Source organism: Terrapene carolina, unplaced genomic scaffold (assembly GCF_002925995.2).
Source record: "Terrapene carolina triunguis isolate 2854851 unplaced genomic scaffold, T_m_triunguis-2.0 Scaffold66, whole genome shotgun sequence".
NCBI lineage: Eukaryota > Metazoa > Chordata > Testudines > Emydidae > Terrapene > Terrapene triunguis.
Genome location: NW_020664417.1, coordinates 77,736,363 through 77,762,500, shown reverse-complemented (window position 1 = coordinate 77,762,500; position 26,138 = coordinate 77,736,363). Strand labels below are relative to the sequence as shown.

Sequence of the window (26,138 nt, the reverse complement as noted above, 5' to 3'; positions counted from 1 at the left end):
ATCTGATCCCTGTTTGGGGAGATGAATGCATGCTATCAGAACTCCGTTCCAAAAGACGAAATGCCAAAATATTTGAAAAAATCTCCAAGGGCGTGATGGACAAAGGCTACAACAGGGACCCACAGCAGTGCCGCGTGAAAATTAAGGAGCTCAGGCAAGCCTACCAAAAAACCAAAGAGGCAAATGGCCACTCCAGGTCAGAGCCCCAGACATGCCGCTTCTATGATGAACTGCATACAATTCTAGGCGGGGCCCCCACCACGACCCCACCCCTGTCCTTGGACACCTGCAAGGGGGAGTCTCATGCAACAGGGATGAGGATTTTGGGGACAAGGAAGATGAGGAGGTGAAGGAGGATAGCGCACAGCACTCAAGCGGAGAAACCATTCTCCCCAACAGCCAGGAACTGTTTATCACCCTGGAGCCAATACCCTCCCAACCCTCCCAAGGCGAACTCACGGACCATGAAGCCGGAAAAGGTACCTCTGGTGAGTGTATCTTTGTAAATATAATGCATGGTTTAAAAGCAAGCGTGTTTAATGATTAATTTGCCCTGAAGACTTGGGGTGCATTCGTGGCCAGTACAGCCCCTCGTTTTAAATGGCCAACCTAACGGGTGCTTGGTATGGGAAAGGAGGGCGCTGCTGTTTGAAACCATTCCCACATGTTACGAAGGTTGAAGAAGCTGAAAGACTGTGGCTTACCATGGCTGCCTGCAAGCCGAATTCTGTTGCCTGGCCCTGCGTGTGTGATCTCTCACACCAAACTGGCAGGCCCGCAATATAAGAGGCAAAATGTGACCTTGTACCGAAAGCACATGTGCTATGTAATGTTAACAGCTTGGTTCACTGTGAAAGAGTCTACCCATTGTTCTCTAAAATGTGTCTTTTTAAATACTACTCTCCCTTTTTTTCCTCCCGCAGCTGCAAATGTTTCAACGCTCCCCCTATCATCTCCGTCCCAGAGGCTAGCGCAGATAAGAAGGCAAAAAAAACGCACTCGCGATGAAATGTTCTCTGAGCTCATGCAGTCCTCCCACACTGAAAGAGCTCAGCAGAATGCGTGGAGGCAAACAATGTCAGAGTCCAGGAAAGCAGAAAATGAACGTGAGGACAGGAGGGACGAACGAGATGAGAGGTGGTGGGAGCAAGAAGAGAGGTGGCAGGAGCAAGATGAGAGATGGCAGCAGTGCGATGAGAGGAGGCAGGATGCAATGCTGAGGCTACTGGGGAATCAAAGTGATATGCTCTGGCATCTGGTGGAGCTGCAGGAAAGGCAGCAGTAGCACAGACTGCCGCTGCTGCCCCTGTGTAACCGCCTGCCCTCCTCCCCAAGTTCCATAGCCTCCTCATCCAGACACCGAAGAATGTGGGGGGCACCCAACCACTCCACCCCAGAGGACTGCCCAAGCAAAAGAAGGCTGTCATTCAATAAGTTTTGAAGTGCAGTGTGGCCTTGTCCTTCCCTCCTCCCCTCATCTACCACCCCACCCAGTGCTTCCTTCCTCCCCTACCCCTCCCGGGCTACCTTGGCAGTTATCCCCCTATTTGTGTGATGAATTAATAAAGAATGCATGATTTTGAAACAATAATGACTTTATTGCCTCTGCAAGCAGTGATCGAAGGCGGGAGGGCGGTTGGCTTACAGGGAAGTAGAGTGAAACAAGGGGGCGGGTTTTCATCAAGGAGAAACAAACAAAACTGTCACACCGTAGCCAGGCCAGTCATGAAACTGGTTTTCAAAGCTTCTCTGATGCGCAGCACACCCTGCTGTGCTCTTCTAATTGCCCTGGAGTCTGGCTGTGCATAATCAGTGGCCAGCCGATTTCAACCTCCCACCCCGCCATAAACATCTCCCCCTTACTCTCACAGATATTGTGGAGCACACAGCAAGCGGCAATAACAATTGGAATATTGGCTTCGCTGAGTCTAACCGAGTCAGTAAACTGCGCCAGCGCACTTTTAAATATCCAAATGCACATTCTACCACCATTCTGCACTTGCTCAGCCTATAGTTGAACAGCTCCTTACTACTGTCCAGGATGCCTGTGTATGGCTTCATGAGCCATGACATTAAGGAGTAAGCTGGGTCCCCAAGGATAACTATAGGCATTTCAATGTCCTCAACAGTTATTTTCTGGTCTGGGAAGTAAGTCCCTTCCTGCAGCTGTTCAAACAGACCAGAGTTCCCGAAGATGCAAGTGTCATGTATCTTTCCCGGCCATCCCACGTTGATGTCAGTGAAACATCCTTTGTGATCCACCAGTGCTTGCAGCACCATTGAAAAGTACCCCTTGTGGTTTATGTACTGGCTGCCAAGGTGGTCCGGTCCCAAGATAGGAATATGCGTTCCATCTATCGCCCCACCACAGTTAGGGAATCCCATTGCAGCAAAGCCATTCACTATGACCTGCACATTTCCCAGGGTCACTACCCTTGATAGCAGCAGCTCAGTGATTGCATTGGCTACTTGGATCACAGCAGCCCCAAAGTAGATTTACCCACTCCAAATTGATTCCTGACTGTCCAGTAGCTGTCTGGCATTGCAAGCTTCCAGAGGGCTATCACCACTTGCTTCTCAACTGTGAAGGCTGCTCTCATCTTGGTATTCTTGCGCTTCAGGGCAGGGGAAAGCAAGTCACAGAGTTCCATGAAAGTGCCCTTATGCATGCGAAAGTTTCGCAGCCACTGGGAATCATCCCAGACCCGCAACACTATGTGGTCCCAACAGTCTGTGCTTGTTTCCCAGGCCCAGAATCGGTGTTCCACAGCATGAACCTCCCCCATTACCACCATGATGTCCAAATTGCCAGGGCCCGTGCTTTGAGAGAAGTTGGTGTCTATGTCCTCATCACTATCGTGATTGTGCTGTTGTCGCCTCCTCACCTGCTTTTGCAGTTCTGGTTCTGCACATACTGCAAGATAATGCACGAGGTGTTTACAATGCTCACAACACAAGGTGAGCTGAGCGGGCTCCATGCTTGCCGTGGTGTGGCGTCAGCAGGAGAGCAGAGTTGCAGCAGAAGCGGTGGATGATGACAGGATGCCACGAGAATAGATATTTATAAAGAATGATGAGAGGACCTGCGAGGTGGATTCATGGCACCAGGTGAGCAGGAGAGCAGAGTTGCAGCAGAAGCGATGGAGGACGACGGTTAGCACTGCACACATTTCCTGAGGAAGAACACACATTCCCGGGAGTCCATGACAGACGACATGGAGAAATTCACTATTGAGACATGAGCAGGAGAGCAGAGTTGCAGCAGAAGCGGTGGATGACGACAGGATGCCACGAGAATAGATATTTATAAAGAATGACGAGAGGACATGCGAGGTCGATTCATGGCACCAGGAGAGCAGAGTTGAAGTGGTGGTTGGATGATGACGGTTAGCAGTCCTACTGCACCGTCTGCTGAAAGCAGTATGGCATCTGCACGGAAAAAAGGCGCGAAACGATTGTCTGCCTTTGCTTTCACGGAGGGAGGGGCGACTGACGACATGTACCCAAAACCACCCGCGACAATGTTTTTGCCCCATCAGGCATTGGGAGCTCAACTCAGACTTCCAATGGGCAGCGGAGTCTGCAGGAACTGTGGGATAACTACCCACAGTGCAACGCTCCGAAAGTCAACACTAGCCACGGTACTGTGGACGCACTCCGCTGATTTAATGCGCTTAGTGGGGACACACACAATCGACTGTATAAAATCGCTTCCTAAAAATCGACTTCTATAAATTCGACCTAATTTCGTAGTGTAGACATACCCTAAGTGTACTCTTCTCTGCCATTATCTAAACAATTTTTATCTAGATATTGAACAGAACCAGATCCAGACCAATCCCTGCCAGATGCCATTCTATATGCCCTTGGTGCTTGACTGTGAATCATTGATGATTACTCTCTGGGAATGTTTTTCCAACCAGGTACGTACTAACCTTATATTAGCTCCATCTACATTATATTTCCCTAATTTGTTTATGAGATGGTCATGTGAGACAGTATCAAAAGCCTTACTAAAATCAAGATATATCACATCTTCTGCTTCCCCCCATCCACATGTCTTGTTACCCTGTCAAAGAAAGCTATTAGGTTGGTTTGACATGATTTGTTCTTGACAATGATTGTATAGCTATATTAGAGACAGAGACTGCTCACAAATAAATACCATGTATTAGAAAAGTGGAAGACTCATCGCTTCAGAATTTTTTATTGTGATGCATGGCTAAAAAGGGTTAAACATCCTGCAAAATAAACAACCCTCAAAAGACATGTGGGGAGATAATGTTTTTGTGTATTTACATATGTATGAGTTGGGTGAACAATGTAATCAACAGTCCCTGTCTGTGCTGTATTCTGATAATTCAGCGATCAAAAGAATATCCTAGCATTTAAATGAATTGTAAACATGGGATATCTCTGTATTCATCTCTCTTTGAAATGTATAGCAAATAATCTGTGAATGGTGGAGGAACAAGCAAATTGCCTTATGTTAATTCTGTAGCTAAGTACCAGTGATGGACTTCCTTCAAAGTCATCCTCATTGCCTTTTGTTCCCCGAGGAACTCCCAACTTGTCAAAGAGGACATGAAATTGTATAAAAGATCCTTGGGTCCTGATTCTGTCATCTCAGATCTGCTTAGGCTTCATCAGGGGAAGTTGCAGGCGCAAGACTGAGGTCCCAGTTATGCTGGTACGCCATGAATATGGTATTTGGACATTGGACTATAAGCTATGAACTATTTCTAAAAGAACTCTTTGCAACTGCAAAGCTCCTCATCTCTGCTATGAATCTGAATCTTAAGAATTAAACTCATGTCTGTATGTATATTGATCTTTTAACAATACTCTCTCTTTTGTTTTTTAATAAATTTTAGTTTAGTTAATAAGAATTGGCTGTAGCGTGTATTTGGGTAAGATCTGAAACATTCATTAACCTGGGAGGTAATGTGTCTGATCCTTTGGGATTGGTAGAACCTTTTCTTTTATATGATGAAATAAGATTATCAGGAATCTTCATCATATTTGCCTTAGGTACCTGGATGGAGGCCTGAGGCTGGATCACTTTAAGGGAACTGTGTTGTTTGGACTTCTGAGTAACCAGTAAGGTAATAAAGAAGCTGTTTTATGCTGCCTTGGTAAATCTAAGTATTGGAATATCCACCAGCTTTTGGGGGATTGTCTGCCCCATTCTTTGCAGTTCATGCTAACTGAGTGATCATAGCTGGCCCCCATTGGGACCCCGGTCACAGTATGCTGTATAAATATATTAGAGTCAGAGACTGCTCACAAGTAAATACCATGTATTAGAAAAGCAGAAGACTCATCGCTTCAGAATTTTTTATAAAAAACAGATTGGCTAAAGCAATAAAAACTATACTATAGGGAACAACTCTGCACTGTAATTGGTAGCTAACAGGGCCTCATTCAAAGTCTGTTTAATGGTAATCTCTTTAGATCATGTCCTAAATTTGGTAATAATATAGAATCATAGAAATGCCAGACTGGAAGGGACCTTGATAGGTCATCTAGTCCTATCCCCTGCACTGAGGAAGGACTAAGTATTATCTAGACAAGTAGTTCTCAACCTATTTACCATTGTGGGCCACATATGCAGCTCTCTCTGTTATGTGGGCTGCATCCACGCAATATATATACTACCTGTATGGCCATGAAAATGTCACATGGGCCTCAGCTTTGTGCTGATTGGGCTGCAAATGGTCTACGGGTTGAGAACCACTGATCTAGACCATCCCTGACACATAGGTAACTTGTTCTGGTGCTTTAATTATCCTTACAGTTAGGGAGTTTTTTCCCATGTCTTGCCTAAATCTTCCTTGCTGAAATTTAAGCCCATTACTACTTGTCCTGTCTTCAGCAGGTAAGGAGAACAATTTATCACCCTCCTCTTTACAACTTTTTACACACTTGAAGAGTGTTATCATATACTCCTTCAGTCTTCTCTTCTCTAAAGAAATGCATATTTTCAATCTTTCCTCATAGGTCATGTTTTCTAGACCTTTAGTCATTTTTGTTGCTCTCCTCTCTATATGTGATAGTTGGTTATCTCAGTTTGCAGGGGTTCATAAAACTTTTCCATCAGTTTTTGCTTCTTATGGATTCACATCCCCTGACTTTTGCTCTGAGTTTTAGGTTTGAATGATCTCAAATACAAAGTGCAACTCAATCAAGTTTCACTTAGATTCACACAGGTCACAAGGGTGACTCTGTATCAAGCAAAAGAAAGCCACAGCTTGATTTTTCAGAAATCATGTTAAGCTTGAATTTTTGGCAGGTAAAGTCACTGTGCCAAATTCAATCCTAATGTAAACAACCTCCGTGGCATCATTGAGGGAGGAATACCTCTGTAATACAGGGGGAAAACATTATGGACTCACATACCTCTGCATGATTGTATTTTAGGGAACCACCGCGTGTGTCTCTGAACAGGAACATTTCCTTAAACCAACATTTGTGCACTAGTCAAGGTTTCCCATGGGATTTTTGGCTTAAAATGGTTTTACTCATTTGTATCCTGAATTTTAGCCATAAGTCTCAAATAGCGCTATTGAAATCATATGCTAATGTGTATTGAGCTTGCTGTACATGCATAGGCATTGGAATTGGGGGGGGGGGGGGGGGCCCCTGTGCCCCCCCCCCCCCCCCCCCCGGATTTCTGCCAGGGTGGGAGTTGGGCTGAGCAGAGCTGAAGGGACATGCCTGGGAAAGGTACCAGCAGCGAGTGCTCCCACTGAGCCCCACTAGGTGGCACCCAGAGTAGGGAAGCGAGACTGGGCTGGCAGCAGAGCTCTCTGCCAGAGGGGGTGCAGGGAAGCCTGCTGAGTCCCATCCCTTCCTTGCTGGCAGGCAGCCGCACTTACCTGCTCGAGTACGTATCTGAACTATCCTGGGGTGTGCAGAAGGGAGCTTGGGGAGTCAGTTGGAGCAATGGGGGGGGGGGGGGGGGGGGTTTGAATGAAATTACAATGACCATCTGTCATGTTTCAGGGTATAATTACTGAATGGTATTAGAAAGTAATTATGCCTCCGCGGTATGGTACTGCACAGTTTTCCAGGTGCAGGGGTTTTGATTTCTTCTGAAGCATCTAGTACAAGCTCATGTGATTCCTATATTCCTACCTGGATGCAGGATGATATTTTGGTTTTTGCTGTCTTGTTTGGAAAGCTAATTCAACTTCCCTGCTGATATCTGGAATTTCATAAATAAGAACATATTATTCCTTCTCACATGTAAATTGCACAGCACTAAATACAAATAAGAATGCACCTAATCACAGTAATGAAAGGAAGGAAATTAATCTATATTCATGCATACTACAAAGTGATTCAGTAAAGAAGCTAATGGGCCAAATTCATCCCTGACATAAATGGGCTAAACTATTGTCATCAATGGGAATAATTTATTCCAGGGCTGAATGGCATATAGTTTACAAGGTAACATCATAAGCTTTCCTGATACCAAACATTGAGTAATGTAAAGGTAAGTAATGCAGAATGCTCCCTAGAAGAATACAAAATATCATTCTCTCCCTTTAACAGATGGGTGGAATTATTCCTCATGTTAATGGGACCAATGCTGTTGTTTGATTAAGTCAATGAGAATTATGCCATTGACCTCAAAGGGAACTGAATCAGACCCCCCAAAAAGTAAGGAACTCTGTCATATGGAGGTATAAATTGCAGGGAATGAACAATGTATCTTCTTGTTACTTTGAAGTATTTATGCTTTTCAGGTAGGAATTTCAAAGCCCCCTAAATGAGAGGGGCACCCAAATCCATTAGAATTCAATACAAGTTGGGCACTTGGGGGCAAACTTTGAAAGGTATATAGGGGCCTAGAGAGACAGGTAGACCGTTAGTGTGATTATTAAAAACCTAACTCCCACTGAAATCAATGGAAATTAGCTGTCTAGTCGCTTCTGTAAATCTCACTATGTGTGCCCATCTACATCTTTAGGCATCTAAATGTCTTTGAAAATCTGGCCTGTGGCTCCCCTTCAGAAATCCAAGCCTTAAATTAGATTTGACATGAGAGATAAGTGTGATACTGTTGTTACACAGAAAGATTTTGTTAGTTCCATGTTAGAGTCCTTCTCCAGATAAGCTTTCCATCACTATGCAGGTATTCTAAACCTCTCTCTTCTCAGTAGTTGTATACATGAAGGCTGTAGTTTAATACTCTACTTTTATGCATCCTCCACTATGAAATTTTGGCCATCACTTTCATTCTAAAAGAAGTAATGGGAATATAAGACCAGACCCTCGACTGCTGTAGACCAGCACTGAACTCAAAAGATGACACCAATTTACACTATCTGAAGATTTGGCCCAGAATATGTTGCACTTACAATAAGAAGGAAAACACAGGGAATCTGCAATATACAGTTAAGTACTAACCTCTTCCTTTTCCAAGTGCCTATATAGAATGATAAAATAAATAGTGAATATTGGAAGCTTTCAGTGACAATAATATACTATTTTTTATATTTGTTTGCTCCACCTGCTTGTTACCACAGTACAGATGTGATTTAGCATACCTCACTTGGGCCAAATATAATACTTGGTGAGTCAGATGCATGCAGCTACATTAGAGACACACCAACCATGAATTTGGTCCAATGATCTTTATTCAGTGAAGTGATTGGGGGAATTTTGCCATTTCTTGACTGAGAGCAAGATAAGGAGTAATATTTCAAATCATCCTCAGTGGGCAGTGATCCAAAGTCCATTGAAATAACTGGGAGTCTTCCCATTGACTTCAATAGAGCTGGATTAGGCCCTTAGTATTAGTAACTAGTAGAATTTACCCTCTATATATATCTTATGTGATGAACTACATACTCATAGATTCATTGATTACAAGGTCATAAAGGACAATTGTGATCATCTAGTCTGATCTCCTGCATAACAAAGGCCATAGAACTTCCCTGGATTCCTGTTTGAACTAGAGCAGATCTTAGAAAATCATGATTTAAAAATTGGCATGATGGCTGTATCCATATATGGATATGAATGTATATATATAAATGACAGGTTTACTTTGATATAAACACAAGCTAAATTTTGATCTTAATTCCACTGACATCACTGAACTTTGAATTTATATAGTGGTATAACTAAAAGCATAGTTTGTCCTGGTAATGAGCTCACTGAAACAGTGGATCAAATTCTGCTCACAGTAACAACATTACAACCTTTACGAAGTCAGTCATGTTGCACCTGTGTAACTGAGAGTAGCACTTAGCCAGGTGTTTCCATAATTAATCTTCCGTTAAATCAAGCACTGAAATAGAATGCCTATAAGTAAAATTGGTTTTTCTTTTGAGCCTACCTCACTGATAGCACAATTATCTTTCTGCAGTGGTATTATATTTCATTCAAAATGTATTGTATTAACAGTATTGACCAGGACATACTATGGTACAAAAATTGAAACAATAATAATTACTATAATAAACATAATGGATCAAATTCATCCCTGGAGTAATTCCATTGAAGTCAGTTCAATTGCATTGAAGTCAGTAACATAAATTATTAGTAAAGAAAAGATAAAACACTCTACAATCAGTATACACCGTGCACTTTGAATCTTAATTAAAAATTACTTCCTAACTACATTTTCTCATTGCTCGTAAATGGATAAGGGTTTATAGTCACACTATCTGTGCCATAGGGGCTATATTAATACAGTGTAATCTAATTTGAAATCTCTTCTTTTCATATTGTGCGACACTGAACATTTGTCCTGAAAATCTGGGCTTGTCTTCATGTACAGCACTACAGTTTCCACCAGTGCAGCTGTGTCACTGTAGTGGTTAGTGAAGATGCTACTTCACTGTTGGTGTAGTTAATCCACCTCCCCAAGAGGTGGTATCTATGTTGATAGGAGAAGCTCTCCCGTTGACATAGTGCTGTCTACACTGGGAGTTAGGTCAGTATAACTAAGTTGCTTAGGGGTATAGATTTTTCACACCTCCGAGTGACATATTTATATAGATCTGTAGTGTAGACTTGGCCTCTGCTTTTTAAACTTACATATGAGTATTTTTGCAACAATATTAGTGTGGCTGTCAAGGGTGCAAGTAGAGTGGGTTAATTACTGGAATGTATTCCCATTTGTTGTTAAGAATATATTCATTACTAATTTCTGTAATGAGTCAAAATATCAAAGAAAAGCCAGAGCAAAAAATATTAACATCTTTTTCTTTCTTGCCAACATGTCAGTTCTGAATGTTAGACATCAGTAAACTGCTGTAATAAGTAACTGTATTGTAACCTGTTTTGTAATAATTCAGCAAATGTGGAGTCCATAAAAATATATTAGCTACTTTTAAAAATTAATCCTATAGATAATTGAGGTTGGGTGAACTCCATATGGATAACATAAAAAATGATCATTTTCCCCCAAGGTGATCTTTCTGGAAGTTTATTATTATTTATGTATTTATCTCATCTGCTCACCCTCTTGTTGTGTACAGGTAGTAGAGGATGAAATAGCAAAACCCTAGACAGAGGATATTTTCAAGGTATTTTTGCCTTGGTTGGAACTAGAAAATTTCAGCTCTCTTCCCACAATTTGTATTCTTGAAAATTTCTAGCCCAATTTCTACCTCAAATTATTATAAAAAGTTTATGGTTGAACAATCAAGCCTTCAAATTACGTCATTCTTATCTGAGACGTTTAATAAGGAAGTTTATTTGACGAATGGGATAGTGGGGAAATCCAAGACAGATGTCATTCTTTGGCAATGGGCACTGTTAGTACATCAGAGTAGCAGCAAACATCCAAAGTCCGCAAACACTCCCATGGCAGTATGGGCTGCAATTGTCCCTCATTTCCCCATTTTAAAAAAGACCATTATCACACAGGTATCAGGTTTGCCAGTCATAGGATAATTGAACATTTTGAAGAATAAACACCATAAAATACATTAAAGAAAAATCCTATAAAATGTAATATTATAGAAATGTAATAGTATAATATAGAAATTACTGTAAAAACCTATATGATTTAGTAGAGAATAATAACTTTTCTATATGGATTTGAACCATCCATAGAATTTTATAGAATTGTAGATATTATGTTTTTTATTAAATTCTATAGGATGGTTAAAAAAACCCACAGAAGTTATTACTTATTACTGATTTTTATAACATTTATTAATGCAATTTCCTATTATTTCAAGCTCCATTATCCTTGTGTTTTCAGTTTTCTGTCTTTCGGAATATATATTGAACAAGGGCACAATTTATATTTTTCTGAAATAAAATTACTAATTTTATGTGTATGTACTGCTGAACCTTCATAGACCTCTACAGCAGTTTTCATTTATGAGACACATTCTTATCTAAATGCTCAGGAAGATAACTTTAAACCATGTGTACAAATCTCATTTAAGCAAGTAATTTTACACTGATCTGTCATTGACAGAGCAGTGGCTTTAAGACTACTACTACATTTTATCTTTATTTACTTTCTATGTTGATAATGTATACAAAGATTACTACTTACTTCATTTAACTCCTTAACAGATAGGTGTCTAGAAAAGAAAGAAATAGATGCAAAACATTTCATTATTGTAAAATAAAAATTCCGAGTACTTAAATACTTTGATATTATCAAAGTAAAATGAATCGCCCATGGTATGGTAAGGAGTTTATTACTGCTATATAAATTAAGAAGCTGGTTATTTTCCACATAAATTCATTGGAGAAAAAAGTTATGGTTTTCCATAAAAACTGTGGCATAAATGGAATTAATCATGGTAAATGAAACGTCCTTTTGAGATGTTTATATTTTGGGAGCACATATGTGCATGTGGTGGTGGAGATCTGTATACTTATGAGATTTCTTCTAAACAGTTTTCTCACCCTATCAAAAAACATCACTAACTTTTATTTCAACTATAAATTTATGTTCCCTAAAGAATGAAAATCATTTAAAACATGAAATGCTCAAGATAGGTGGAATGAATGGAGTAGGAGAAGAGATAGAGGCCATGTCTGCACTATCAGTAGATTGGCGCTGCTGCAATCGATGCAGTGGGTGTCGATTTAGCAGGGCTAATGAAGACTCGCTAAATCGATGGCAGAGCGCTCTCCGGTTGACTCTGGTACGCCAGCGGAATGAGAAGAGTAAGGTAAGTCGACGGGAGAGCATCTCCTGTTGACGCAGCGCAGTGTAGACACCACGGTAAGTCAACCTAAGCTACATTGACTAACTTAGGTTGACTCCCGCAGAAGGGGAACCCAAGATACAAACAAGTACAGAGAAGTGGACAACAGTCATCAAGGCCCTGATTCAGCAAAGCAATTAACTCCTATTGAAGTCAAAGTCCTAGTGAAGTGCTTTGCTGAATAGAAATGGATTTATGCATGAGCTTAAAGTTCCGCCTTTTGGCTCTTTGTTCCATAGCTACAGCTGGTGCAAAATGGAATAGCTCCTTTTGACGTCAGTGGATGATGTACCTGCCGAAGAGGTGACCTGTCATGTATAGGTGGGAGGGGGAGTGGCTCTACAAGCTTTCTTATATGAAATAAATAAAAGTTAATGTACTAGTTGGACTAGGTGCAAAAACTGAATTGATTTCCTACCCTTTTGTCACTGAAGAGCTTAAATCTGTTTTTGATTACATATGACATTTTTTTGATGGTCAAAGCCTAAGTTTCATTTTAAAAACAGATTTATGGCCAGATTTTTGAAGGTATTTATGCACCTAAAGATGCAGATAAGTGCCTCGTAGAATTTTCCAAAGCATCTAGCTGCCTAACTCCCATTAAAATCACCTAGACATCTAGGTACCATTTAGAAAAAGACAAGCATGTTCTTAAGTTCATTTTTATGAAGCAAAGCACTTAAGTATTAACGTTAGGCACATGATTAAGTTCCATTGATTTTAAGCTTAAGTATTTTGTTGAAAAGGGATGGACTGCTGGGTAGGGGCCATGGTGCCTTTGTAAAATGAGTTGGCACTCTGTGTTCCCTTGAAACTAAACATAATTGGCACTATTATTGGAAGGTTCAGTGGTATGGTGACCATATTTCTCAAAGAGAAAATGGGACACCCACAGCCGCTTGCCTAAGCCCCCCCGCACCCACGAGGGTGTTGCCTGTCGCTGGAACCCTGCATCCCTCCCCCACAGGAAGCTGTTGCCTATCACTGGAACCCTGCAGGGGCCCCCTTCAGGAGGCTTTTGCCCCAGCAGCTGGAACCCTGCTGCCCCGCGCATGCTGGAATGCTGCCTCCTCCCAGCTCTGCCTCTTCCCTGCATGGCCTGACATCTCCGCTCGCCTTCCCCCCTTCCCCAACACGTTCCTCCGTACTGCACACCACTTTTTTGACAAAAGTGGACATTTGTCCCATTTGCTCTTGCCAACTGACCAAGTCAGCAAGAGCAAATGGGACAAATGCCTCCTTTTGAAGAAAAAAAAGAAAAGTCAGGACAGGGCTTAAAAAGGGGACTGTCCCAGCCAAAACGGAGTATATGGTCACCCTATTCAGCAGGACTGCCAAGAACTGACTGGAAATGTGACTGAACTACTCTCTACACAGTAGGATCCTTGGGGCAGGGATTGTGTTTTTCTCTCTTTCTCTTTGCTTGCATACCACTATGTCCACCATCTATTCTAAACAAATACAGTTCTTTTACTTAGAGATGGCTGGACATTTTCAAAATTTCAGTGAAAGAAGTGGGACAAAATTTTCACAAGAATTGTCATGAAAATTCCACCCATTTTTCTAATTGGCTCTGTTACTTTGCTTTAGTGTTAGTATCAGATTAAGCTAATACAAGCTACTCATATATAAAATTAATTCATGGCTGTTAAAGAAGTGGCATTTTCTTTAATGCAGTCAGGGGTCCAGATTTCATATTTTGATCTATTTCAAACTTTCAGGGCTTTCTTACACAATGTATCTGAGACGCAAAAATTTGTCCTTGGCAAGGTGAACAGAAAATAAAACAAACATGCTTGGTAACCATTACCTGGTGTTCTTTGCTGACATTGGAAAGGTGTGAGCCTGACTAAATATGTTCCTTGTGTGAGACAGCTGGCTGCTTCTCTCTGGTTCTGGGGGAAGTGGCTGATATTTCTTTGGAAGTGTCTTAAGAGGCCTAAAGTCAAAAATGGAATTTGAAGAACTATTAGGATGTAAAGAGGACACAAAACAGTCTAGTAATTGCAGGTTGCACATGTAGAGCACTGGAATTTTATTAGGAGTATCTCTTATTATATATTTGGACAATGCTTAGCTCAGTAGGGCCCTGATCTTAGGCGGGACCTCTAGATGCAATAGTACCATTACATGCACAGGACACAGTACAGGGCCTAGCACAATGAGGTCCCAGTCCATGATGAAGGATCCTCAACACTACCACAGCACAAACAATAACAAATATACTAATATTTAAACAGCGTTGAATACTGAAATCACTACATTTCTACAACTCTGAGTTTGCCAGTATATACATTTACTGTAGTATTTGTTGTATTCCCTATATTTAATTTAGGGAATATTATGAATACTGCAGCAATACTAATGGTTTGCAAAGCTATTTACAATTTTAATGGCATTCACAATATGTGTAGTAAAATTAGCTTGGCAGTCCTTTCAAAAGTATATTTTATTTATGATGACTGTTAATCTTAGATGAAGACAAAAGGACCAACAAGGGAAAATAATTGATTTTGTATAACAAGATAAAAAAATTGCTTTATATTAGCAGAGTAGAGCCCAATCCATTTCTCATGAAAGTAAATGACAAAATTCCCATTGAAGTTCCACAAGAGCAGGATTTAGGTCTGTAGTATATGAAGCAAATTAATATAAGGAAAATGTTAACAGGCATTAAAATGCAATATTGTTCTATTGAACAGAACCCTGGGGCTTCATCCAGCAATCATGGAAGTCAATAGGAATCTTTCCATTGAGTTCAGTGGGAGCTGGATCAGACCCCAGGTTTCCTGACTAGGGGCCTTATAAGTCTCACATTCAAGTCAATGGCAAATGTCCCATTGATTTCAGTGATGCAGGACTGGGCCCTAGGTTCAAAGCTTCTGAGCTTAATCCTTTGTTCTGCCTAGCACCCAACTTAGTTTTAGAATGTAGGAATGTCCCAATAGTACTAATTAGACGATAACCTGTAAATTCACTTTCAAACATCTTATTGACATGACTAATTGGGGTGGGCTTGTGCACTAGTTTTCTTATCATGACTCTACTTAACCATCCCCCAAAAAGCTATTTAGGAAATGCATGCATGTTCTATCTTAGCACACTTACCTTGGAGGGGGCAAAGGGTTCTGAAAGAGAGAGGAAACATAAGCACATGGAACTCTTTTTTTATTTACAAGAGGAGACTGGAAACTGAAGAATGTTTAGGCTTCACAAGCACAAAACTCTTTAAGCCTTTATTTCTGCATAACACACAGACATATCTAGCTATGACAAAGGGCCTGATTTTTAAAAAGACTTCCAACTCAGCTTCCATTTTTTGTGAGCACAAATAAGTGAACCTGCTGTTAATTGCAAGGGCTAATGCTATGGTGTCAGACATAGTTCAAGCACATGACTAGATGTCTGTGGGCATGATTTGCAGGTGCAGTTGGATCTACAAGGGCATGGTTTACAGGTGCAGCAATCAGACTTCCAGGTTCAGAAATCTAAAAAGCAACATTTGTGGATATAATTATTTGGGGTGCACAAAGTGGTGCCTGCAAAAATGGACCCTACTTTTCAAAATCAAGCCCCTAATATTGTTAATATTTTTTCAATAAAAAAAAAGACTTGCAATGAAATTGTCATTAATGAGAGAAATTATCCTTACCTGTGATCCAATTACTTTTTCTTTTTCTCCTAAATATAGAGATGATTAAAATAAATGTTAATAGAGTGCTGCCCATGTACTTAAGAAATAAGCCTGTAGTTTGTTTGTTCAACACTATGAGCAAGAGATAGGAGCTAGATTGTGTCTTTAGACACAATCCTGAAGCTGTAAAATGCATTAGTACAGGAATACCCCTTGAAGGCACTTAGAACCACCCCTCTAAAGAACAGTTCCCACCCTTGCTCCAGGAGCTTAATAATTTGTTGCTGGCCTGCATCAGCAGCAAACGACAATATTCCTAGTCCTGTCCCTGTATTCCAAGTTTGAGGGAGTAAGTAGGGGGCACAGCACCCCAGACCCAAGCTCTAGGTAATGCACAGAGATGTAAGGGGTGGCTCTTACTCCCTGTGTGGGCATAATGTCAAATTCACAATCTAACAGAAGGCTGGAATAGCAATTGCTGGGGACTGCCCAGTAGTCTCACAGTCTGGCCCTGGATGAGGATGGATTGCACACACCAGCTGCTTTGCACTTGACATTCACAGACCCCAACAGGGCCACCCAGAGGATTCAGGGGGCCTGGGGCAAAGCAATTTTGGGGGCCCCTTCTATAAAAAAAGTTGCAATACTATAGAATACTATATTCTCGTGAGGGCCCCTGCGGGGCCTGAGGCAAATTGCCCCACTTGCCCCCCCCTCTGGGCGGCCCTGGAGCCCAAATCCTGAGGGTGGAATGGATTTCATTCTTTCTCCTTTGCATTGCACTTTTTGGGTAGCAAGGGATCATAGATGCACACTTCTGAATGGATTTCCCATTCTCAATCATTTATGCTTATCTCCATATAAGATGAGAATTAGTCTGACCAGTCGTCATACAGGAGCAAACATAGGTAATTGCCATGACAATAACAAAAGCTGGGACATTATTCCTCTTTATGTTTAGGTCCAGACCAATTCTCTCTAACATCACTCACAAACAGCTGTTTATTATATGTGCTAACTAAGGAACAGTTATGGTTAAGAAGAGGAAAAAACTTTATTTTTGTCATCTCACATTTTCAGTTGCAGAAGTAAGAGCACATATAAAATTGGGTCATTTTTTTCACAAAAGCTGGTGTGACACTGGGACTGAAATTTGATTTAACTACACAGCCGTTATATAAAATATTTGGCATTGATATTGACATTTCTAAAACAGTTCATAGATTATATTTTTGTTATAGTTATCAAGTTGTCCTGCATTCATTTTGTTTTGCTAATTTACATGTTAATTCTGACTTTTCCATAAGACTCTGTTACCCTAGTGAACGTACTTGCTGACTTCTGTAAATAAAACTATGAAGTCAAATCCTGTTTTCATTATTAGTTTTTTGCATGTAATATGACTGATTACATTTTCTTCATTCTTTAATCAAGTATTCTTCAAGCATTTAAATCACTGTATTTTACTCTTGCTGTTGTAGTTTATCTGCTTTTTAAAATAAACCTTTACTTTGTCTCCATAAAGTTCCATGAACCAACAACATAACTAAACAAAAATGAAACATAATAGATGTTAACTTATCCTGCAAGCAGTGAACTGTAACAAATTATTCTGAACTAAAGTGATTTTAGCTTAAATATTTAACAGTTCTAAAATGAAACTGACAAAGGAATTTTGCAAGTTTGTTTGCGCAGATAAATCCCTTATGCCATCTTGTGGTTCACTGGTTTAATAGCATCAAGCAGGAATATGAATGTTGAGAAGATAGTTTCTATAGCTGTGCAGTTACTATTGTTAATTAAAAATAATAATGAAGAGTCCGATATAGGCTCCATAAATTTAGAAAGTGCTTTACAAATATGTGTTAAGACACCTGCTCTAGCCCCAATCAGTCCACCCTAGCCTTATTTTGTGTCATCATCTCATATCTCATGGAAGCATCAGCTAAATACATAACCTTTTTTTTGCAAATCTGGGTTAAAATTTTCAAAGTGCTTAAGAGACTTAGGACCCTAAATATCATGGAATTTAGGCTAAGGGGGGGACATATTTTTAACAGTATGTTCCTAAAGATGCAGATAGGAACCTGGGGGATTTTCAAAAATGCCTGTACCCATAAAGCCTGGGCTAGGTTCCTAGGCTCCCTATACAATGAATAGAGAGAAATAGGTGCCTTAGAATTCACAAAAGCCATCATGCTAGGTGGGGAGCTGCCTAAAGTAGCCAATGGAGATGATGCCGATAAGAGGGGTATATGCTAAGCCCTGCCCCACTCTCAGAGATATGCCTCCAAGTCCAGATTGCAGGAAGATGCCTATCTATGCTAGAGATCCACTACTGGGAACCCCCATCCCAGAGTCAGGTGGCTTAGGTGCTTATCTCCACACAAAATGGCCAGAGGAGGAGTCCATCTTATAGCTTTTAGCCCAGTCCTACCTCCCAGGAGTGTGCGCTAACCATTGAGATATAGGATAATCTGATATGGGTTACCCTCAGTCTCTCCTGGTGAAGCTGTTCCACTTTGGATAAATACTTAAAGAGTCATTTAAGCAGGGGGACTGGATCTTGGGTCATCTGCCTCCCAGGTGGGTTCCTTATCCACCAGGCTACAGAGTCAGTCTTGCTTGCTTGCTCTTTAGCTGCCTCCTCCCCCCAGGACTCTTTCATAGTTCAATCCACAGTGGACCAACTTCAACATGAGAGTTTGCAGGTGATCCACATCTGACTGTCCAGAATGTTCCACAGCTCAGTGGTTAGAACACTCTTCTAAGAGATGGGAGGCCCCGTTCAAATTCCTTCTACTCATCAGACAAAGGGGGGAAATGAAATCTGTCTCTCCCACATCCAAAGGGAGAGTGCACTAACCACCAGGGAAAAGTTATAAGGTGGGCACCATCAACTCCTCCTCCAGCCAGACTGTGGCTACACAGTGGCTCTGCAGTCCTTCTACTGTCAGTTGGAGAGAGGATTCCTTTTAGTCACCAGCCTTTGGAGAACTCCCCCCATGCTTGGCCTCTTTAAGGAAACTGGTGGGACCAAATGCACCCCGTACTCACACCCTACATGCTACTGTAATAATCTTTGTACAAAATACATCTTGTGAGGTGTCATTTGAAAACTAATATCTCACTGGTCAATAATATCCTGGTAAAATGTGCGTAACATTATATGTGAAGTTATGAAGATAAGCTGAAATCATCACTGAAGTGTGTTTGCCGGACAGGTCTGGGGAGTAGGTAAACCTGTTTCTCAAAAACAAAGGACAAGTTGATGTCCAGTGAGGTGTCATCAAAGCCTATGGGCCAGCACCCAACAAGTTGCTATCTTTGGTAGGGAAAGGGGGCAAGGACAAACAGATCTGCATCTTAGCAAACAACTTATATAATCATTGAATCATTGGACTGGAAGGGACCTTGAAAGGTCTACTAGTCCAGTCCCCTGCACTTTGGCAGGACTCAGTATTATCTAGACCATCCCTGATAGGTGTTTGTCTAATCTGCTCTTAAAAATCTCCAGTGAGGGAGTTTCCACAACCTCCCTAGGCAATTTATTCCAGTGCTTAACTACCCTGACAGTTAGGAATTTTTTCCGAATGGTCAACCTAAACCTCCCTTGCTGCAATTTAAGCTCATTGCTTCTTGTCCTATCCTCAGAGGTTAAGGAGAACAATTTTTCTCCCTTCTCCTTGTAACAACCTTTGATGTATTTGAAAACTGTTATCATGTCCCCTCTCAGACGTCTCTTCTCCAGACTAAACAAGCCCAATTTTTTCAATCTTCCCTCATAGGTCATGTTTTCTAGACATTTAATCGTTTTTGTTGCTCTTCTCTGGCCTTTCTCCAGTTTGTCCACATCTTTCCTGAAATGTGATGCCCAGAACTGGACACAATACTCCAATTGAAGCCCAATCAGCGTGGAATAGAGCGGAAGAATTACTACTTGTGTCTTGCTTACAACACTCCTGCTAATACATCCCAGAATGATGTTTGCTTTTTTTGCAAGTGTTATATTGTTGATTCATATTTAGCTTGTGATCCATTATGAACCACAGATTCCTTTCTGCAGTACTCCTTCCTAGGCAGTCATTTCCCATTTTGTATGTGTGCAACTGATTGTTCCTTCCTAAGTGGATACTTTGTATTTGTCCTTATTGAATTTCATCCTATTTACTTCAGACCATTTCTCCAGTTTGTTCAGATCATTTTGAATTTTAATTCTATCATCCAAAGCACTTGTAACCCCTCCCAGCTTGGTATCATCTGCAAACTTTATAAGTGTATTCTCTATGCCATTATCCAAATCAGGGGTTCTCAACCTTTTTCTTTTTGAGGCCCCCTCAATAAGCTATAAAAACTCCATAGCCTACCTGTTCCACAACAACTGTTTTTCTGCATATAAAAGCCAGGGCCAGTGTTAGGGGGGAGAAAACAGGGTAGTTGCCTGGGGCCTCATGCCACAGGGGGCCCCCACGAAGCTACGTTGCTCAGGCTTTGGCTTCAACTCTGAGTGATGAGGTTCAGGGCTCTGGGCTTCGGTGGGGCTTCGGCTTTCTGCCCTGAGCCCCAGTGAGTCTAATGCTGGCCCTATTTGGCAGACCTCCTGAAGCCTGCATGCGGCCTCCCAGGGGGTGCAGGACCCTTGGTTGAGAACCACTGATCTAAATCATCGATGAAGATATTGAACAGAACCGGACCCAGAACTGATCCCTGTGGGACCCCACTTGATATGCCCTTCCAGGTTGACTATGAACCACTGATAACTACTCTCTGGGAATGGTTTTCCAACCAGTTATGTACCCAGCATAGGGTAGCTCCATCTAGGTTGTATTTTCCTACTTTGTTTATGACAGGGTCATGCAAGACAATATCAAAAGTCTTACTAAAGTCAAGATATACCTCATTGACCGCTTCCCCCTATCCACAAGGCTTGTTATACTGTCAAAGAAAGCTATTAGGTTGGTTTTACATGATTTGTTCTTGACAAATCCATGCTGACTGTTACTTATCACCTTATTATCTTCTAGGTGTTTGCAAATTGTTTGCTTAATTATTTGTTCCATTATCTTTCTGGGTACTGAAGTTCAGCTGACTGGTCTGTAATTCCCCGGGTTGTTTTCTTTTCCCTTTTTATAGATTGGCACTACATTTGTCCTTTTCCAGTCCTCTGGAATGTCTTCCGTCTTCCAAGACTTTTAGAAGATAATTGCTAATAGCTCAGATATCTCATCAGTCAGGTCTTTGAGTATTCTAGAATGTATTTCATCAGGCCCCGCTGACTTGAAGATATCTAAGCCTGCTGTCCTCGCTGTGAGGCATAGTACTAGAAATGTGCTTTGGCCTCCTCGTAGGTGGGGAGCTCCTCGCCCTGGTGCTGAGGCTGGTAGAGCCGATGCACATTATTCTCCAGGTAAACGTGGTCACAGTAATGCTCCTGGCCCTGGGGCTCCTGCCGTGTGAACTGCTGGACTTGAACTGCTGGCTCTCTTCTTGGGTGAGACTCTCCAGTGAGGAGCGAGGGCTGCCCATGCTCCCACCTCCAGGCAGCGCCTGCTGCTGAATAGCCAGCAGCATGCAGTTCTTGGTGAGGTTCCCGTATCTCAGCTGCTCCTGGATGAGCCGGTGCAGGCTTAGAACAACGCTTCCTCAGCTCTCGTCCCCTAACGCCCCTACTCTACTTGTGCTACATTGATGACATCTTCATCATCTGGACCCATGGAAAAGAACCCCTTGAGGAATTCCATCATGATTTCAACAATTTCCACCCCACCATCAACCTCAGCCTGGACCAGTCCACACAAGAGATCCACTTCCTGGACACTAGAGTACTAATAAACGATGGCCACATAAACACTACCCTATACGGAAACCTACTGACCGCTATACTTACCTACATGCCTCCAGCTTTCATCCAGACCGCACCACTCGATCCATTGTCTACAGCCAAGCTCTACGATACAATCACATTTGCTCCAACCCCTCAGATAGAGACAAACACCTACAAGATCTCTATCAAGCGTTCTTACAACTACAATACCCACTTGCTGAAGTGAAAAAACAGATTGACAGAGCCAGAAGAGTACCCAGAAGTCACCTACTACAGGACAGGCCAAACAAAGAAAGTAACAGAACGCCACTAGCCATCAGCTTCAGCCCCCAACTAAAACCTTTCCAGTGCATCATCTAGGATCTACAACCTATCCTGAAGGACGATCCATCACTCTCACAGATCTTGGGAGACAGGCCAGTCCTTGCTTACAGATAGCCCCCAAACCTGAAGCAAATACTCACCAGCAACCACACACCACACAACAAAAACACTAACCCAGGAACCTATCCTTGCAACAAAGCCCATTGCCAACTCTGTCCACATATCTATTCAGGGGATTCCATCATAGGACCTAATCACATCAGCCACACTATCAGAGGCTCGTTCACCTGCACATGTACCAATGTGATATATGCCATCATGTGCCAGCAATGCCCCTCTGCCATGTACATTGGCCAAACCGGACAGTCTCTATGTAAAAGAATAAATGGACACAAATCAGACGTCAAGAATTATAACATTCAAAAACCAGTTGGAGAACACTTCAATCTCCCTGGACACTCGATTACAGACCTAAAAGTCGCAATATTACAACAAAAAAACTTCAAAAACAGACTCCAATGAGAGACTGCTGAATTGGAATTAATTTGCAAATTGGACACCATTAAATTAGGCTTGAATAAAGACTGGGAGTGGATGGGCCATTACACAAAGTAAAACTATTCCCCCATGCTTATTTCCCCCCTGCCCCCACAGTTCCTCATATCTCCTTGTCAATTGCTGGAAATGGGCCATTTTCATTACCACTACAAACAGTTCTTTTTCTCTCCTGCTGATAAAAGCTCAACTTAACTGATCACTCTCCTTATAGTGTGTATGGTAACACCCATTGTTTCATGTTCTCTGTGTGTATATATATAACTTCCTACTGTATTTTCCACTACATGCATCTGATGAAGTGGGCTGTAGCCCACGAAAGCTTATGCTCAAATAAATTTGTTAGTCTCTAAGGTGCCACAAGTATTCCTGTTCTTTTTGTGGATACAGACTAACACGGCTGCTACTCTGAAACCTGTAAGTTGTCTATGTAATTTTTAACTTGTTCTTTCCCTATTTTAGTCTCTGATCCTACCTCATTTTCACTGGCATTCACTATGTTAGACATCCAATCCTGCTAACCTTTTTGATGAAAACTGAAACAAAAAAGTCATTTAGCACTTCTGCCTTTTCCACATTTTCTGTTATTGTTTTCCCCCTCTCATTTATTAATGGGCCTACCTTGTCCTTGATCTTCCTCTTGCTTCTAATATATTTGTAGAATGTTTTCTTGTTATTCTTTGTCTCTAGTTAGTTTAATCTCGTTTTGTGAATCGGCCTTTCTAATTTTGTCCCTTCATACTTGTATGATTTGTTTATATTTGTCCTTTGTAATTTGGCCTACTTTCCACTTTTGTAGAACTCTTTTTTGAGTTTCAGATCATTGAAGATCTCCTGGTTAAGCCAGATGGTGTCTTGCCAGACTTTGTATCTTTCTTACACAGTGGGGTAGTTTGCTTTTGTGCCCTTAATAGTGTCTGTTTGAAAAACTGCCAACTCTCTTGAATTGTTTTTCCCCTTAGACTTGCTTCCAATGGGATCTTACCTACCAACTCCCTGAGTTTGCTAAAGTCTGCCTTCTTGAAATCCATTATATTTCCTCAGAATCATGACCTCTACCATTTCATGATCACTTTCACCCAAGCTGCCTTCCACTTTCAGATTCTCAACCAGTTCCTCACTATTTGTCACAATCAAATTTAGAACAGGCACTCACCTAGTAGCTTTCTCCACCTTCTGAAATAAAAAATTGTCTCCAATACATTCCAAGAACTTGTTGGATAATTTATGCCCTGCTGTGTTATTTTCCCAACAGATGTCTGGGTAGTTGAAGTCCCCCATCACCACCAAGACCCGTGCTTTTGATTATTTTGTTAGTTGTTTAAAAAAAAGCTTAATCCACCTCTTCTTCCTGGTTAGGTGGTCTGTAGTAGACCCCTACCATGACATCACCCTTCGTTTTTTACCTCTTTTATCCTTACCTAGAGATTTTCAGCAAGTCTTTCTCCTATTTCCAAATTAGCAAACTTCTCCCTGACCAGACTCCATGTCTTCTTGCTCTCAGCTTGCTGCTTTCTTCCATGCTGTGCAAGTTTGTTCAGTAGCAACAGGGTTTTAGTAGGCTTTGTATAATCAACTGAATGTTATTTATGATTCAATAATATTTCTTCATTCAGGGCTCAGTTTAGCATAGCACTTCCACATGTACGTAACGTTAAGCATATGCTTAAATGTTTTTGCTGAATCAGGTCTATAGTTACAAGATAACATGTTTGCCCACCTGATCCAAAGTCCATTCACTACAGTTTTGAAAGGGTCAGGTACACAGCAGTGGAAAGTGGAGGAAATAGTGGACCATACTCTGGTTGGGCATTTTTCCTCACCATTCTAAGAGAAAAGTTTCTTTCACTTCTTAGAGACCAATCCAAGTGTAATGCTCCCCCAGCTAGAAAGGGCTATTTGTAGTTTAAAAGCTTCTAGTACACTTTTGGTTTTCAGTCATGGGGTGACTTGGCCTTTAAGGGGGTGGGGCTGGTCCACACCCCAGACAATTGGCTAGGGCTGATCTGGGAAGTTTGTCTGAAAGGGTTTTTTTAATGAACAGCTGGTACACTTGGAGAAGGCAGAGTCAGGTGGGAAGGAGAGGAACTTAAAAGAGAGAAGACAGGAGAGTTAGAAAGGAGGCTGCAGAGAAAAGTGGTTTGGTGTTTCTTCTTGCTGGAAAAAGAACCACAGAGGAGCTGCAGATGGTATCTTACCACCTGGGACTGGCCTGGAAGTGAGAGGGCAGCAGAGGTAAGGGGGACTCCTGAAGTAGGCCTGGGAGAAAGACAATCTCCTCCAGACAGATGGCCTAGAGTAGATCAGGGAAAGAACCCAGTCTGGAGAGAACCAGACAAGTGAAAAGACCCAACGGTGAAAGCCTTGAGGGTCAGCAGCCTGACAGAAGCTGGGATACAGGAAGAAAGTCCCGGGATGGAGCTCTGCAGAGCCTGGGAGTGGAAGCTCTCTGTGAATGTGGGGGACAGAGGGAGAGTGAGGGGATCTACTGAGACTTGATGGCAGGGGCAACTGGCTTCAGGCTGGAAAGAGGGGTCCTAGCAGTTCCTACCTGCTCTTCATCCCAATCCTGGGCACCCCTGTGGTCACACCTCCACCATTCCCACACATGCATTAGTTTACATGGGACCTGAGCCCCCACAATATTTCCACTGTGGGGGCACTAGCCCCTTCTGCCCCCCACAGCTCCCACTTTTGCTGCCTCTGGAGAAAGGGGTGAAGAGTCTGCTCCGGACTGAGCCCAAGCAGGTGGAAGGGTTTGCTCCTTTGAATTTGGTTTGGACTCTGCATACTCCAGAAGGGGTGGGACTTCAGTGTGACCTGGCCGGAGGGCCAAGTCACCACACCATACCACAGAAACTCCAAGGATGTGAGAGAGGCAGAGTGGCTGCAACTTCAGGTCTCACCATAAGGGGTGCTCCAAGACAGTGAGCTTATCTCAAATGGTGGAGAACGCAGGCATTTTGACTGACCCTTAAAATAAGGGAAGAATGTGAATTTGGGGAATCAGAGGTAGAGCCTCAGCTGCACTGCCACAAGAGGGTACAGTGAAGATCATGCTGCCACAGTTCCGCAGTAATAATAAATGAGAAGAGGAGGAAATTTTTGGCTACAAAATAAGGAGGTTTCACACCAGTACAAAACTTGCAAATATATAAACCAATAAATCAAACCTCACCTATTTCAGTTTGCTTTCAACATTTCCTGTAGAGTTTATAGATTTCTTTTGATACCCAAGTCAGAGATGAAGGATGAAGGCACTTTAATGTATAAAATCACTCTATGGTATTGCCATTGCATGTTTGTCATTAGATTGCATGGCTCAATGTACAACCAAAGTCTTGCCATAGAGCTATCAAGCATGCCCTCCCTAGGGCAAAATACGTCTAATTAAGCCAGAGAATTTTAAAATCTTCCTTTGATCCCCAAATCAGGGTTGAAAGATGAGGGATTTTTAAAGTATGAAATCAGTCTGTGACAGTCCCACTGCACGTTTCTCATTTGCAGGGCCGGCTCTAGCTTTTTTGCTGCCCCAAGCAGCAAAAAAAAGCGCCGCCCCCCGAGCCCCCCCGCCGAGCGCCGCACCGCCCCCCCCGCCGAGCGCCGC

General features: G+C 42.0%; 1 protein-coding gene across 1 annotated transcript in view; it reads right to left on the bottom strand.

Annotated features, from left to right (window-relative positions):
• Positions 1–26,138, bottom strand: part of CLNK (cytokine dependent hematopoietic cell linker) — a 113,058-nt gene that overhangs the window by 20,892 nt on the left and 66,028 nt on the right. The window contains exons 9-14 of the mRNA XM_029910650.1: positions 15,847–15,875; positions 15,303–15,322; positions 14,005–14,133; positions 11,531–11,558; positions 8,416–8,434; positions 7,138–7,207 (exon numbers count right to left, since the gene is read on the bottom strand). Of these exons, the coding sequence (XP_029766510.1) occupies positions 7,138–7,207; positions 8,416–8,434; positions 11,531–11,558; positions 14,005–14,133; positions 15,303–15,322; positions 15,847–15,875 (295 nt within the window). The remainder of the gene's footprint in view (positions 1–7,137; positions 7,208–8,415; positions 8,435–11,530; positions 11,559–14,004; positions 14,134–15,302; positions 15,323–15,846; positions 15,876–26,138) is intronic.